Here is a 15,828-nt window from a genome sequence, read left to right as displayed (position 1 = left end):
TGGAAGAGCAGTGTGGTCCTGCCACGTGTGCCTGCAGGGACTCCTGTGACCAACAGTCACCCAGCATCTCCATCATAGAGCAGACCAGGGCCTGGCCCTGAGAAGAACTGTACAGAGGAAACCTCACCTCAGCTAATTATGCTCTAAAGAAAAATAAAACATCTTCAGAATGTGTCTCCACAGAAAAGCCAGCAAAATGGGCTGTTGGCTCCATGTGAGTCCCAGGAAAATCTGAGAACTGACTCCTTGATTTGCCCTGCACCCCCAGACAGAAAGCTGCAAAGCAGACCAGCTTGGCAGGAAGTGATGCCAGATTGATACACACGGTACAGAGGCCAGCAGGGACTGCCTCTGTCCTCCAGACACGGGGTGAGAGGTATTTGGGGTGGCTGTTTTCTGACCCCGTGCATGAACTCATTCTCCAGGAAAAGCAATTTAGACGTGAGTGCTGTCAGGTATGTGGCCTCAGAGCCAGGACTCAGGGTCATCACCAGCCCAGGCTGCACACCATGTCCAACCTCAGGTCCAACAGGAGGCAGCCCCAGCCAAGAGGGAGGCTGGGACATGTAAACTCAAAAGAAAAGTGCAAAGAGAAGCCCAACCAGAGGGGGGCCCCAAGTCGCACCGAGTCACAGGATCATGTGTCTTTCAAAGTTCGTTTCTGTCCAAGTGCTAAACCTTGGGAAGGTGCTTTTTGTCTCTGAGAGGTTTTAGGCTATTTATTTTTCGTTGACTTTGAGCAACAGGAGATCGCTGTGGCAGAAACCATTGTGGGTAGTGACTTTCTACCCACCTTATCAGGGCTCAGGTGAAAGTGCGTGTCAGGAAGACCACCTCCAGGCTTGGTGGAGGGGTCTCCCCCTCGTGGCCCCAGTCGGGGTGGGAGTGTGGGCTCTGGGGAAGGAGCCAGGCCAGGCTGGGGCCCTTCGACCATCTGGGTCCGCGGGGTTACGATGGGCAACTCTTTGGATTTCTGCAGGGTTTTTTTTTTAATTCAGTTACGCACATGCTTAACATTCCAAATGATGAGCAGGTAAGGTTTGATAATAAAGTGTGGAGGACGTTATCAGAGTGACTCGCCTGGATGCAGAGGAGACTTCCCTCGTGGGTGGTGTGGAGATGGACACGGTTTGCAAGACGCTCTTTCCTGCACCGTTAGGGGAGCGTCTTCGCGGACCCCACTCCCATTGAGCTCTCGTTCAGGCGTCCTGTGGGCATGCTCAGGAGACCAGCAGCCAGGACACCAAACACGGCTGCTCTGTGTGACCCTTCCCTCTTGTCTCCTAGGATCCTTCTGGAACTCCGCTTCCTTCCACACAGAAACTTCATACCTTCACTTCCCCACTTTACATGCAGAGCTCAGCGCCGACGTGTCCTTCTTTTTCAAGACGAGAGCTTCATCTGGGGTGTTCTTAGAGAACCTGGGGATCACAGACTTCATCAGCCTGGAGCTACGTTGTAAGTTTCCAGAAAACTCCGTGGGGCCCTTATCACTGGTCAAGGAGCCCTGGATGCTCCTCGTCCCTCCACCCATTAGCTCCAGCCTGAGATTCAGTCCAGTCCTGCAGTTCTGTGAACACCCCGCGCAGCAGGAGCCTGATGGTACACCTGACAGCCCTCAGGAAGTACCTGTCCACGCAGGGTTCATTTTGAGAACACTTCGTCTGGGCGTAGACAGGGTTTGAGTTCAGCTAGTTCCTCCACAAAGTGCTCACTGGAACCCCAAACAGCCTGCAACAGACCACCGGTGAACCCACAGCTTGCTCGCATTATAAAATGGGTGAAGGTCTGGACCGAGTTCTACACAAAATCCAGATGTTTTATAGTTTTTCTACACATGTAATTATGGTTTCAGTCCAGTACAAATCAAAGTGAATTAGCACATTCTGAGCCTAGTTTTTAAAAATCATTATTTTCCCAAGTACAATCTACCTTTGCCCTCTAGTCTACCTGGAAAGATACTCTTCCGCCTGTGGTCGGCGGGGGCCCTGCTTCCCTGTGTCCCTGAGGGCCATCTGGGAAACGGCGCCAACCATCCCACGTGTCATGTTTCCAGCCCCAGTGGAAGTGGCCTTTTCCTTCGATGTGGGGAACGGGCCCTGCGAGGTCACAGTGCAGTCGCCCGCCCCCCTCAATGACGACCGGTGGCACCTCGTCCGGGCTGAAAGGAACGCAAAGGAGGCCTGGCTACAGGTGGACCTGCTCCCGCCCGGGACACATGCAGCCCCTGAGGATGGGCACGTGCGCCTGCAGCTCAACAGCCAGCTATTTGTGGGTAAGTGCTGCCGGCACCCTTTCCAGCCCCGGGGCGCATGCTGTGGGGTGGGTGACCCCCAACGGAGAGCGCAGGTAAGGCAAGGACAGGACCTTAGCTCTGTGCCCGCCGCCGCTTCTGTCAGCCCCATCGGGCACCTTCAGGCTCCCGCTGCCAGGCCAGGCAGCGCATGCTGCATCCTAGCCTCCCAGCACGCAACCGGGAGCTTCTGTCCCCAGTGTGGACACAGGAGCCAGCTCACTGCCCCAGAAGGTCCGGGCACTGACCTGCCCAAGACTGGCTCCCAAGGGACACGCAGTGGGTGCTGCTCTGCCCACTTTGTGCCCAGCGGGAGGTGAACATCAGCAGCTCCCACTTCCGAGTGCTGGGCCCCCACCCCAGGGCCCCCCAGAAATAGCAAGAGAGAGACCAGGAGGGGCGGCCACCACCCCACCACCCGACACCCCCTCCCCTTCTGTGGGCATCCCCGACCTCCTTCCCGGCCCCTCCTGCTCCCCGTTTACCACTGCTCCGCTCAAGCCCTGTGTGGGTCTCCCACTGCGCTGGGTTGCTTGGTTTTCAACTTCTGTGGTGTTGTTTATGAATGACTTTATTGTGATTGGGGGATCAATAAGACAGAGGGATTAGCCCTCCTGCGACCACTCTGTGCATTTCAAATAAATAAGGATGCTGTTTACTTACTACAAACTCCAACAAATGAAAAATAATCACCAACTATTAATGAAATATCAACCAGGCCTCTGCTTGAAGTAGATTCCCAGGATCCCTACAAACCTCCTGCGAGTCTTACAGGCTCCTATCCAAAAGAGGAAGCTTACCCTGACATTTGACAAACACAATTTTTACTATTTTCTGTGTAATTATTTTGCTCTTTTCTACTTTTTTTCAATGTGGGGCTTGAACTCACAACCCTGAGATCAAGACCTGAGCTGAGATCAAGTTGGTCACTTAGACTGAGCCACCCAGGCACCCCTACAATTTTATTTTTGGAGATATATTTATTGAAATTTCTATGCCTAAGGCACTGTACAGGACACCTGAACTGTGGTCACATGGCCAAAACCCGAATAACATTTGAAAAGATGGGGTTTTTTTAATTGAGTAAATATAAATGAGACATAAAATCCCTCAACTATCATGGGATATTTTCACTTCTTATGTTTTGTTTTTGATGATTGAAATTTCTGTGAACCCCACTTTTGTGTCCCAGTTTTTAGACTGGATTAGTCAATCTAAATCCTTGAATTGTTAATCTGAGTTTGAAGATGAAATCTCAGATAGGATTCTACATCAGTGTCTGCCCTCCTGAAGTTGGCAGTGCAGTTGTGGGGTGATTTTAAAGAATTTAAAACATCAGAAATAGCCTGAATACTTTGAACATTGGAGAGGCATTGTGTTCAGCCCTTTGTGTGCGGTCTGCTCTGGTTTTGCCGCACTGTTTTCTGTCCGTCTTGCTGAGAACTGTTTCAGGGAGGGTAAGCCCACAAAGCCCCCAAAGCCCGCAAACTGCGAACAGACCAGCCCCAACTATCAGTAGCTGGATGTACTTTTCTAGGAAAACAGAAGCTATTCTCCACGCGAAGCCAGTTCCTTCAACGTGACATCCCCACGTGTGATCCAGCCCTGGGGGCGGGGGGCAGCCTCTGTGGGAGCTCTGGAGATGGCACTGTGCCGTGTCCAGATATTTGTCCCCACCCTCTGATTTGCCTCCCGCTGCATGGGGCAGCTGCCGTATGCACAGGCATTTTGGAGACCTCCATCTGTTTGGAATCCCTTAGTGAAGAGCAGCCTCATGTCCGAGGCTTGATTCTTTAATGCAAATAATTGCAGGTATTGATTACGGGAGATTCATTACATAAACACAAAGCACACATTTTTGAAAAGGTTTTCTCAAAATGCAATTTATTTCTTGATTGTGAAATAAGAGATATTTGAGCTTCATTTAAGTAACTCTTTTTTTTTTTTACCTACTTTGATCAGAAAAATAAAAGGTGGGCAGCAATGTAAATAAAATTTCAGGATTTCTGCAACAATCTGGCAGATGGATTTAATCTCTAGTTTGATGTTTTAGTAAACAATATCCTCTGAAAATATTCCAACTTTTGATTTTGTTTGCCTATTTGAAGCTTTATCTATCTATATTTGGTGAAATTTACATTTTTTTAAATTCTCCGTAATGAAAACAAGATCGAAAGTCCACATCATGTCCAGTTTCTCAGAGTCATCTGTTCCTTCAGTTCCGAGTAGCTGTTGAGGAAGCGGGTGACCACGGATCCCCTTTGGTTGATGTCTGGGTGTCATCCACACGGACCCCCCGAGCCCCGGGGGAGAGAGCAAGTGGGCTACTGCACCAATACTCAGGGGCCACTCACAACCTCAGTCTTAACCCTCACTTAGAGAGAACCATTTTCCCATAAAAAGTCTTAACCAAGCTACTAAACAACTTATAAACCAAAATAACGATTTAAGTGACAGTTACAATAGGACCATCAAACAAACCACAGTATCTCCAAGTGTAGATCAACACATTCTTCCCCATAGAAGAATTAATAAAATAAACCATAAAGTTTGCCTGGAATCAGAGCTGAGGAGTTATAGAACTTATTCGGTTATTCATTGTCATGTACTAAGTGCTGAGGGCCAACCTGTGTGGTTGAATCCCGTTTCTAGTTGAGAACAAGGTGCCCGCACAGCTGACCGGGACGCAGGTGGTTGTCCGGTCCGGTTCCACCTCAGACCCCCCCAGAGCAGGGGCCTCTGTCACAGGCTCTCGCGGCTCCCACCCACCCTTCCCCACCCGCCCTGGGTGTCACCCTCTGCAGGAAATCAGATGTGTTGTTTTGGACTTTGGGCCTGTCCAGTGAGAGAAAATGGCACTTACATTTGAAGTGTTCCCATGAGGTGAGCTCTGCCCTCTCTGACAGCCCACGTCCCTCTTCCAAGTGACGCCGTTACCTAACATGATGGATCTCTCTCCAGCTCTGTCTCTCTGCTCTATCGTTTTTTAGGATGTATGCCTAAGGGAGTTCTAATTTTGTTCATTTGTAAGTTCTACGGTAACCAATCATTCCCTGTGCTTTGTGTGTCCGCTTACCAATTCTGAGAAAAAAGTTACCGGTTTGTACTGAGACCTCCTCTGTGGATGTGACACACACATGGGGTGATTAAGATTTCGCTGAGTGTTCAGAATTGCTATTGCTTCATTTTTGCAATAATAGTTTTCATTCAGAGACTGCATGGAAGAAAGGTCTCTAAAAATGTAAGAAAAAATTGAAGAAAACAAAGTTGATGGCTTTCCCATACAACAGTACCATAGCATTTAGCAGTTAGGATCCTTTTCACTTGAGAATAGATCTGGCATATACTAAGTCATTCAGTAAAATTCAGATCTTATATGAAGCTGTTAAATTAGAATTATATTCTATGAAACGGAGATTCACCCTCTGGCATAAGACAGTTACTTGAGATGCGGTTTCTAACACTTCCATCGAAACGAACAGTGGTCATGTTTGTGTAAATGCTAATTTTATTTAAATTATAGTCCACATTTTATTATTCCTGGTATCAGGACCCATGGTGTTCTAGCATTACATTTTAGAAGATTAGATTGCTGGCCTCTCTCCAAGGACAGCGTCATGGGCAAAGACACCAGAGTGCTTTCTCCTGTGAAGATGAGCGTTTCCTCAAAAAGGTGACTCTGAGAAAAATGACCAAAAAGTCATGACTGAAACATCCACTGTGCCTCTGTCTCTCCCTGCTCTCTGGAGAATTCTGGGAAAGAGCCCTGAGCTGAGCAGAGAACTTTGTTGCAAATACAGGACGGGCTCCCATCTGATGGGACCTCCGTGATTGCACTGATGGAGAAAAACACCACAAAGTGCCTCACGGGGCTCACACACAGGCCGCCTGGGCCGCACGTCCCCCTGACCCCCAACAGTGGCTCTGGAGAACCGCCCGCTTGTGAACGCCACAGTAAGGGAATCAGGAGGAATTCCTTTGATTCTGTCTTGGTTTGTTCAACGTGTTTGTGAAATCTGTGCTTGTTATTTCATGCACCATTCTGTGTTTCTTTTTAAGTTGCTGTCCCTGTCCCATTATCCGACACACCCTAGCGCCATCCTTCCCGGGACGGACTGTGGGACGCCGTCGCAGGAGAGCTGCTGGGGCATTTCTCCGCAGGGCCCCGTGGCCACCAGCACGTGGCTCTCCTGGACGCCAGCTGGATCTGCACCTAACTTCACTAGAAACTGCCAGCCATTTTTTCAAGCTGGTTTTCCATCTTACTGCCCCAGTGGTAGAGCGTCATTGTCCCCGTCTTGTCATCGGTGTCCCGTCTTGTCATCGGTGTCCCGTCTTGTCACCCGTGTCCCCTCTTGTCACCCGTGTCCCCTCTTGTCACCCGTGTCCCGTCTTGTCACCCGTGTCCCCTCTTGTCACCCGTGTCCCGTCTTGTCACCCGTGTCCCCTCTTGTCACCCGTGTCCCGTCTTGTCACCCGTGTCCCGTCTTGTCACCCGTGCCCGTCTTGTCACCCGTGTCCCCTCTTGTCACCCGTGTCCCGTCTTGTCACCCGTGTCCCCTCTTGTCATCCGTGTCCCCTCTTGTCACCCGTGTCCCGTCTTGTCACCCGTGTCCCGTCTTGTCACCCGTGTCCCGTCTTGTCATCCGTGTGTGGGTGCATAGCAGTCGCACCGTGTGCCCAACGAGGGCCCCCCGGGAGTTTGCCATGCTCTCTGAATGTTTATTCGCCACATGAATACTTTCCCAGCAAAGTGCCTGTTTACATTTTGTGCCCCTTTTTTAACTGACCTGTTTGCCTTATTATTGACTTGTAGAAATATTATATTATCTGGACACCAGTCCTTTATTGAATACATGATTCACAATTGTTACTACCCTTGAGGCTTGCTTTTTACTTTTTACCAACATCTTTGGATTTGCAGAAGTCTTAATATTGATTTGTATTTTTGTATCTGTATTCAAAACCTTCAAGCCCAGTTCATCAAAGATTTCTTTTGTAGTTAGTGCTCCTTGAGTTTTCTCTGAGAAATCAATGTTTGGAAGAAATTTTCCTACATTTTATTTTAGAAATTTTATAATTTTAGTTTTGGTCTTTTAATTTTTGCTTTCAGGTCTATGATCTATATAAAAATATTTTTACGTATGGTGTGAGGTAGGATTCAAGGCTTAATTTTTTATACCACTTTTTTAGGGTATGATTGATATGTTAAAAGATAGTTAAGTATAGCAACTGGAGGGTTTCTTTTTTTCTGTTTGTGTGCCCAGTCCTTTGGAGCTGGTGGTGGTGACATGATGTCAGTGTCTCACAGAGTGACCATGCTGGGAGATCTCACTGCTTCAGATTCCATAGTGGGGTTTACTGTCTTGGAGCTCAGAGTTCATACAAAATTCAAGAGTAGTTTATGATAGCCAATCTCTTATTTACCTTGATGTTAGATGCTATCATTGTTTTATGGATAGCTTTTTCTAGAATGAATTTTTTTAACATTTCATTTTAATTTTTAAAAAATGTTCTTGGCAACATTTTTACCACTTTATTGAGATATGATTGACATTAACTTTGTATTAGTCCACGATGCATAACATACTGATTTGTGTATATACAACAGAATGACCCCAGTAAGTCTAGTCAATATTTGTCACCTCACATGGTTACATTTTTTTCTTATGATGAGAACTTTTAAAGATCTACTCTCTTAGTGACCTTAAAATATACAATACAGTATTGTTGCCTACAGCTGCTGTGCTGTACATTCCATCCCATGACTTATTTTTAACGGCAATTTGTAGCTCTTGACCGCCTTCACCCATTCCCCCATCCCCCACCTCCTGCCTCTGACAACCAGCCTGTTCTCCGGATCTGTGAATTTGGTGTCTTTAGATTCCGCCTATAAGTGAGATCTTATGATATTTGTGTTTCTCTAACTTATTTCACTCAACATAATGCTGTCAGGGTCCATCCACATTGTCACAAATGGCAGGAGTTCTTTTGTTTATGGTTGCCTTATAGATATATATAATTAGTGTATACAACTTGATGAGTGTGGGGAGAAGTCCCCACCATGAAGCCATCAGCACCATCAAGGATGTGCACATATCCATCACTTCCCAAAGTTTCCTCCTGCCCTTTTTATTATTATTTTTATGGCAACAACACTTACTTTAAGATCTAACCTCTTAAAAATGTTAAGGGTACAAAACAGTGTTGTTAGCTCTAGATCCCTAGAACTTATTTATCTCTCATAACTGAAACTTTGTGCCCTTCAACCAGGAACTCCCCATTTCCTCCCCCCACCCCACCACCCTCCCCCACCCGCCCCAGGCTCTGACGGCCACCACTCTACACTCCATTTCCATGAGTTGATGATTTTAGATTCCACATATGAATGAGATGAGATAGTATTTGTTTTTCTTGGTTTGTATCTCATTTAGTATAATGTCCTCCACACTCACCCAAGCTGTTGCAAATGACAGGATTTCCTTCTTTTTTAAGGTTGAATAATATACCACATTTTCATATATAGTGTGAGGTATTCATTTGTTAATGTACATTTCAGTTGTTTTCCTATTTTGGCTGCTGTAAATAATCTGCAATAAACATGAAAGTGCAGATATCTCTTCAAGATACTGACTTAAATTCTTTTGGATATATGCCCAGAAGAGTAATTAATGGGTCACATGGTAATTCTATTTTTAACTTTTTAAGGAAACTCCATACTGTTTTCCAGAGCGGCTGCACCAGTTTGCATTCCGACCAACAGTGTAAGAGGGTTCCCCTTTCTCCGCATCCTCGCCAACATTTGTTATCTCTTGTTTTTTCAGTAATACCCATCCTAACAGGTGTGAGGTGATATACCATTGTGGTTTTGCTTGGCACTTCCCTGATAATGAGTGAGGTTGAGCACCTTTTCATATATCTGTTGGCTGTCTGTATGCCTTCTTTGGAGAAATGTCTACTCAGAGCCTTTGCCCATTATATACTCAGGTGATTTGGTACTTTGCTATTAAGTGGTAGTAGTTCCTTATGTATTTTGGATATTAACCCTTTACCATATATGTTTACAAATATTTGCTCCCATTCTGTAGGTTGCTTTTTTCATTTTGTTGATTGTTTCTTTGCTGTGCAGAAGCTTTTAGTTTGATTGTTTTTCTTTTGTTTCTTTCTTTGTTTTGCTGTCCTACAAAAAATCATTGCCAAGACAAATGTCAGCGATTTTTTTACCTGTTTTTTTCTAGGTGTTTTATAGTTTCAAGTCTTACATTTAAGCCTTCAATCCATTTTGAGTTGATTTTGTTTATGGTGTAAAATAAGAGTCCAATTACATTTTTTTTTTTTTTTTGCATGTGGATATAGTTTCCCGGCACCATTTATTAAAGAGATCATCCTTTCCCCATTTTGTATTCTTGGTGCCCTTGTTGAAGATTATTTGAGTGCATATGATTTGTGTGAGTTTAATTCTGGGTTCTCTATTCTGTTGCAGTAGTCATTTTACTTCTCTTTATGCCAATACCATGCTGCTTTGATTACTGTGTCACATAATGTGAAATCAGAAGGGCTGATCTAAAGATTGCTTTGGCTATTTAGAGTCTTTTGTGGCATATATGAATTTTTGGACTTTTATTTCTGTCTTTGTGAAAATACCATTAGGATTCTGGCAGAGACTGCACCTAAACTGTAGATTGCTTTGGGTAGTACAGACATTTTAACAATTAATTCTCCCAATTCATGAACATGGACTATCATCTCATTTAGCTGAGTCATTTTCAATTTCTTTCATCAGTCTGTTATAGTTTTAGTGTATAGATCTTTCACTTCCTTGGTTAAATTCATTCCTAAGCATTTTATTATTTTTGCTGCTCTTGTAAATGGGATTGTTTTCTCAATTTTCCCCCTATAGTTAACTGCTAAAATATAGAAACACACCCATTTTTAAATGTTGATTTTGTATCCTGCAACTTTGCTGAATTCATTTATTAGTTCTAAGTTTTTTGGTGGAATCCTTGGGGTTTTATATATAAGATCATGTCATCTGCAAACAGAAACAAATTTACTTCTTCATTTCTTATTGGGATACCTTTGATTTCTTTATTTCACCCATTGCTCTGCCTGGGACTCGAGCTCTCTGCTGAGTAGAAGTGGCGAGGGTGCTTTCTCACCTCAGAGGAAAAGCTTTCAGGTTCTCATGGCTGAACGTGATGTCATCTGTGGGCTAGCCCTGTGTAGATTTTCTCATGTTGAGTCAATTTCTTCTGTACAATTTATTGAGGTTTTTTTTTTTTTATCATGAATGGGGGTTGAATTTTGTCAAATGCTTTTTCCATGTCTATTGCGGTAATTGTGTGGTTTGTATTCTTCATTCTATCAGGGGGTATGCCACGTTGACTGATGTGCAGATGGTGATCCATCCCTGATCCTGATGCGTGGTCCTCCTCATGTGCTCTTGAATTCAGTTGGCTAATATTTTGCTAAAGGGGGAAACATTGGAAAATACACAAATATGTGTAAATTAAACAGCATGCTTTTCAGCAACCCATCATTCAAAGAAGAAATCAAAAGGGAAATGAAAAAATCTTGAGAAATTAAAGTAGAAACTTCTGCTAAACTTAATCTGTCATTAATCCCATTTAATGTAATTTTCAAATTGAAGCTTAATCAACAATTTGAGTTCAATTTGAGTCTTTTTAATATATTTCATGTTTTTTAAAGATTTTGTTTATTTATTCATTTGACAGAGAGAGAGAGCACAAGTGGGGGAGTGGCAAGCAGAGGGAGAAACAGGCTCCCTGCTGAGCAGAGGGCCTGACGTGGGGCTCAGTCCCAGGACCCTGGGAGCATAACCATAGCCAAAGCAGACAGTTAACCAACTGAGCCACCCAGGCACCCAATATATTCCATTTTTTGCAAAAAAAAGAAAATGTTCAACTGTTTCTCTAGTTTGTTGAACACATGAAATTCAGTCATAATAATTGGGTTAATATCCTCATCTGTGAATCCTACCAACTATATCATATCTGGATGACTTTCCCTTGATGGGGTTTTCTTCTTATGATTGCTCACTAATTCCTGCCTCTTCGTACCTCTGCCATTTTTTTAAGTTGGATGCTGGGCCTTGTGAACTTCCCCTTGTTGGACACTGGACATTTTGTATTCCTTTATGTGTTCTTGAGCTTTGGTCTGGAACAAGACTAATGTACATGGAAAGAGTTTGATTGTTTTTGGTGGTCTTGCTTTTAGGATTTTTTTTTTTCAGTACTGGATTTAATCTGGGATTAATTTTTTCTCATTACTGAGGCAAAAAATTTTAACTTCTGCGTGAGATGCCTCCTGAATGTGGTGGCTTGCTGGTGACTATTAGGAGCAGACAGTATCCCACTGACCTGCAGGAGCCCTGGAGCTTGACCCTAGCCCTAACCCCAAGCCCAGCCCGAACCTCAGTCCTGTGGGACACCCTCCGGGCTTCTGGGTCACCCCTACCTGGCCTCCACTGTTTCCTCACAGAAGGTGGGGGAGAGTGCTGAGTTCGCCGCTCAGGTGGGACCCTCTGCAGACCTGCAGAGTCCATCTGAGGAGCCGAGTGGCACTGGCCCCCAAACTCCCCAGGCAGAAGGCTGGGGTGATGGGAGAGCTTGGCTAGTTATTTCCTCGCGCCCAGGGGTGACCGCCATTTATGTCCAATACCCAGTGCCTTTGGAACTGTTGTTTCACACCGTTCTGGTTTTTTAAGTTATTTTCAAGGTGGGGGAGCAAACCCAGTCCCCCATTATTCCACTACTGCCATAAACGGACATCTACGTTTTTGTGTTTAAAAAAATTCTTACATTTGATTTTTTTAAGATTTTATTTTATTTATTTGAGAGAGAGAGCGCGCGCGTGCGCGCATGAGAGGGGGGAGGGTCCGAGGGAGAAGCGGCCCCCCGCCGAGCAGGGAGCCCGACGCGGGGCTCGACCCCCAGACCCCCGGGACCCCGGCCTGAGCCGAAGGCAGTCGCCCAACCAACCGAGCCACCCAAGCGCCCAGGAAAATTCTTACGTTTTAGCTAATCATACCAATTTCCACCACATTATATTATCATCATTACAATAGTATTGATGTTTTGTTAAGTCCCGTTCTATAGTCTAATAAAACTAACTTAAAGATAAATCGCTCAGTTAACTAACAAGGAATCCGTTTAGAATAAACATTAAGCAAAGTCAAGTTTTTTAAAAAAAGTTTTTTCAGTGTTCTTGAATATCTCCCAACTGTGTCAAAATTTACATTTTGAAAATTATACTTGTCCGTAAAGGTGTTTGAGAAGTCACAGTTTTTACAACTTCCCGTGAAGCCCTACCTGCACGGCGTCTGCACCGTGTCCTGTGCTCTGTTTCAGGAGGCACGGCCACCAAACAGAGAGGCTTCCAGGGGTGCATCCGGTCCTTGCAGCTGAATGGGAAGGCGCTGGACCTGGAGGAGAGGGCACAGGTCACGCCGGGGGTGGAGCCCGGCTGTCCGGGCCATTGCAGCACCTACGGGAGTCTGTGCCACCACGGAGGGCGCTGCCAGGAGAGGCCCCGGGGGTTCTCCTGTGACTGCGAGCTCTCCGCTTTCTCAGGGCCCTTCTGCACACAGGGTGAGTGTGAGTGCAGGCGCCGCCAGGAAGGAGCCGGCCGGCCTGGGGAGTGTAAATCTTGAACGAAACCTCTTCTGTGCCACTGTTTGATGAACGTGTTTCAGTTCCTAAATTCCTTCTGTAAATCACTCTTTTGCAGCTAATCTCCTTTTATTGGAAAGAAGTGTGACTCTACTCTTGAAAAGCCAGGGCCAACAACTGTGAAACCACACCAGTTCTGTGGTCTTCTTGAAATACTGTCTGTGTACCCTAAGTCCTTCTGCCTCACGCCTCTGCTCTAGCATGATACGTTATTAGAAGTCTGTCCTGGGCAGCCCTGCTTATTTCAAGATTATTATTTAAAGTAGTGGCTTCAAGTTGTACGGGAAGAATTTTCCTCCAAAAATGCATTTTATTAGCATAATAAATACATTTCCCACTTGTATTAAGACGGCTGAAATAGAGCCTCTTAAACATTTTGCTCCGAGGTTTACTGATGGCCTCTTGTTTCAGTGCAAATGACAGAATCTTTTTAGTCTCATTCTGAGAGGTCACAAGCCATTCGCTGAAATGTCAGAGCTTAATTGTAGCACAGACGTAATTCTTGGAAGGCACTTATGAGGTTTATACTTTCACAGATACTCACAGAATCTAAATAAAATCCATTATCACCAAAATAAATTCCAATGCCTCCTTTCGGGAATCTCTGAGCTGTTGCCTTTTGACCTTAAAAGCCTCCAGGTTTTGGAGCACAAACTTGGAAACCAAATTGGACCAGTTCTTGATTTTCAAAAGAATGAGCTGCCTGGAAATGGCCAGAACACAGTCACAGAAGCGGTATTTGAAGATAAATGTGTAATCAGTACCCCCATTCCAGGACATGCTTCACCTTCACAGGTAAAATCCAAATGGGCACTTGCAGTCACATTAACAGATCAAGTGGCCACACCAACTCTGCTCCCAGAGCCCCAGGGCAACAGCTCAGCTGCAGGGAAGGGAAGCCGAGCATTGGACACAAGGAGACCAGACTGGATGAACGCCCAGATTTGCACGTGGTCTCTGCCTAAACCCTTGGTGGGGACGCACGTGTGCAGACTCAGGAAGACCTCCAGAGGTGGCCCAACTGCAGAGATGCAGGGGACGCCTGCCTGGGGAGACAGGACTGAAGTGGGCGTACAGGCATGCTGTCTGTCCACTGCAACAAATGGCAAGCAGCAGCAACCACAGAAAAACAGAAACAAGAACCAACAAAATTAAGAACACTTACAATGAGTTATCGACATTGTCGAGTTTTCAAAAAGTACTGAACATGTAAAAAAAAAATCAAGAAATTATGTTGCATACTCAGGGGAAAAAATGTAGTTAATAAGAATTAACTCTGAAGAGGGACTTTTTTAAAAGTTTATTTATTTATTTATTTATTTTGGTTTCATCAGACAAAGACATCAAGTTGTGATTATAACATATTCATCAAAGGGAATAAAATTCAGAGAAACAAAGAAAATAGGTCATCAACAAATAAACAGAAATGCAACTTCAACAGACCAATGAAAACCATATAAAAAACTGATAGGAATGTTGGAGCAGAAAAATACAATCACTGAAATTTTAAAAAATAATTATAGCCAGATGAGCTCAACGGGGGAAGGAACCTGTAAACTTGACAATAAGACAATAAAAATCATTCAATTGGAAGAATAGAGGGAAAAAAATGAAAAAATTTTGAAGAGTCTCAAAATCCTCTGACAATACCAATAATTAAATATTTTAATTCCAAACAATCTTTGAGTCAAAGGACTCATAAATGAAACTAAAAATATTTTAATTAAATATAAAAATATACCATATTAAAATTTGAGTTATACAACTAAAGTATTATTTAAGGGGAAATTTATGACTTTAAATTATTTTATTAGAAAACAATACAGGTATAAAATCAATTACATAGTTTCCAATTTAGGAATTTAAAGAAAGAACAAAATGAAATCTGAAGAAAGTAGAAGATATAATAAAGATAAAGCAGAAACTAATGAAATAAAAAATAGACAAAGAAGAAAAATCAATGCAATCATGATTGAAATCACTAGCATTATACAACTACATCAATGCAATTAAAAGCTAATTCATAGAAGAGATCATTAAAATTGATAAATTTCTGACTAGATTCTCAAGAAAAAAGGAAAAAGGACACAAATTATAAGTGTTAAAAATAAAAGATACCAAAGCAGATGTTACAAAAATTAAAGGGATAAAAATGAAATATTATGAACAGCATTATGACAATAAATTTCCCAACTTATATTAAATGGACACATTTCTTGAAAGACACAAATTACTAAAACAAAGCATAATAGATATAAAATCCCCATAACCTATAGCTACCACAAAGATTGAATTTCTAATTAAACATCTTCCCACAATGAAAATTCCAGGACCAGAAGGTATTTGCTAGTAATTTCTACAGGAAAAGATAATTCCAGTCTGATGCAGGCTGTTAGAGGACAGAAAGGAGGAGAGAATATTTTCCAATGCAATCCATGAGCCTTCTAAGTCTGACACTAAAATCAAGCAAAGACTTTACAAGAAACCAACCAAACAAAAAAACTACAGAAATATACTCATGAATACTGACACAAAAACACTTAATACAAAATGAGCAAATCAAATCAAACAATAGAAAAAAAAATATGAATAAGTGGGATTAATCCAAAAGGTACAATGCTGATTTAAGTTTTTAAAAAAAATCTCAAGAAAGTCATTATATCAACAGAATAAAAGAGAAAAAAACAGATAAGTTTCAAAATATACAGAAAATGCATTTGACAAAATTCACTATGAAATCTAAGAATATAAGGTAAATTTCCCAACCCAACAAAGGATACCTAACATCATATCACTAAGATATTTAGTGGTGCAAGACAGAATGTTTTCCCTATGAGACTGAAG

General features: G+C 43.4%; 1 protein-coding gene across 2 annotated transcripts in view; it reads left to right on the top strand.

Annotated features, from left to right (window-relative positions):
• LOC113920904 (contactin-associated protein-like 4) overlaps nucleotides 1-15,828 on the top strand; it is a 169,142-nt gene that overhangs the window by 139,619 nt on the left and 13,695 nt on the right. The window contains exons 16-18 of one of the 2 annotated variants that reach the window (XM_027591300.2): nucleotides 1,288-1,458; nucleotides 2,057-2,275; nucleotides 12,664-12,903. In XM_027591300.2, the coding sequence (XP_027447101.2) occupies nucleotides 1,288-1,458; nucleotides 2,057-2,275; nucleotides 12,664-12,903 (630 nt within the window). The remainder of the gene's footprint in view (nucleotides 1-1,287; nucleotides 1,459-2,056; nucleotides 2,276-12,663; nucleotides 12,904-15,828) is intronic. The other variant, XM_027591299.2, reaches the window with a different exon arrangement.

Source organism: Zalophus californianus, chromosome 3 (assembly GCF_009762305.2).
Source record: "Zalophus californianus isolate mZalCal1 chromosome 3, mZalCal1.pri.v2, whole genome shotgun sequence".
NCBI classification, from domain to species: Eukaryota; Metazoa; Chordata; class Mammalia; order Carnivora; family Otariidae; genus Zalophus; species Zalophus californianus.
The sequence above is the reverse complement of the archived record's forward strand: the minus strand, read 5'-3'. Positions and strand labels throughout refer to the sequence as shown.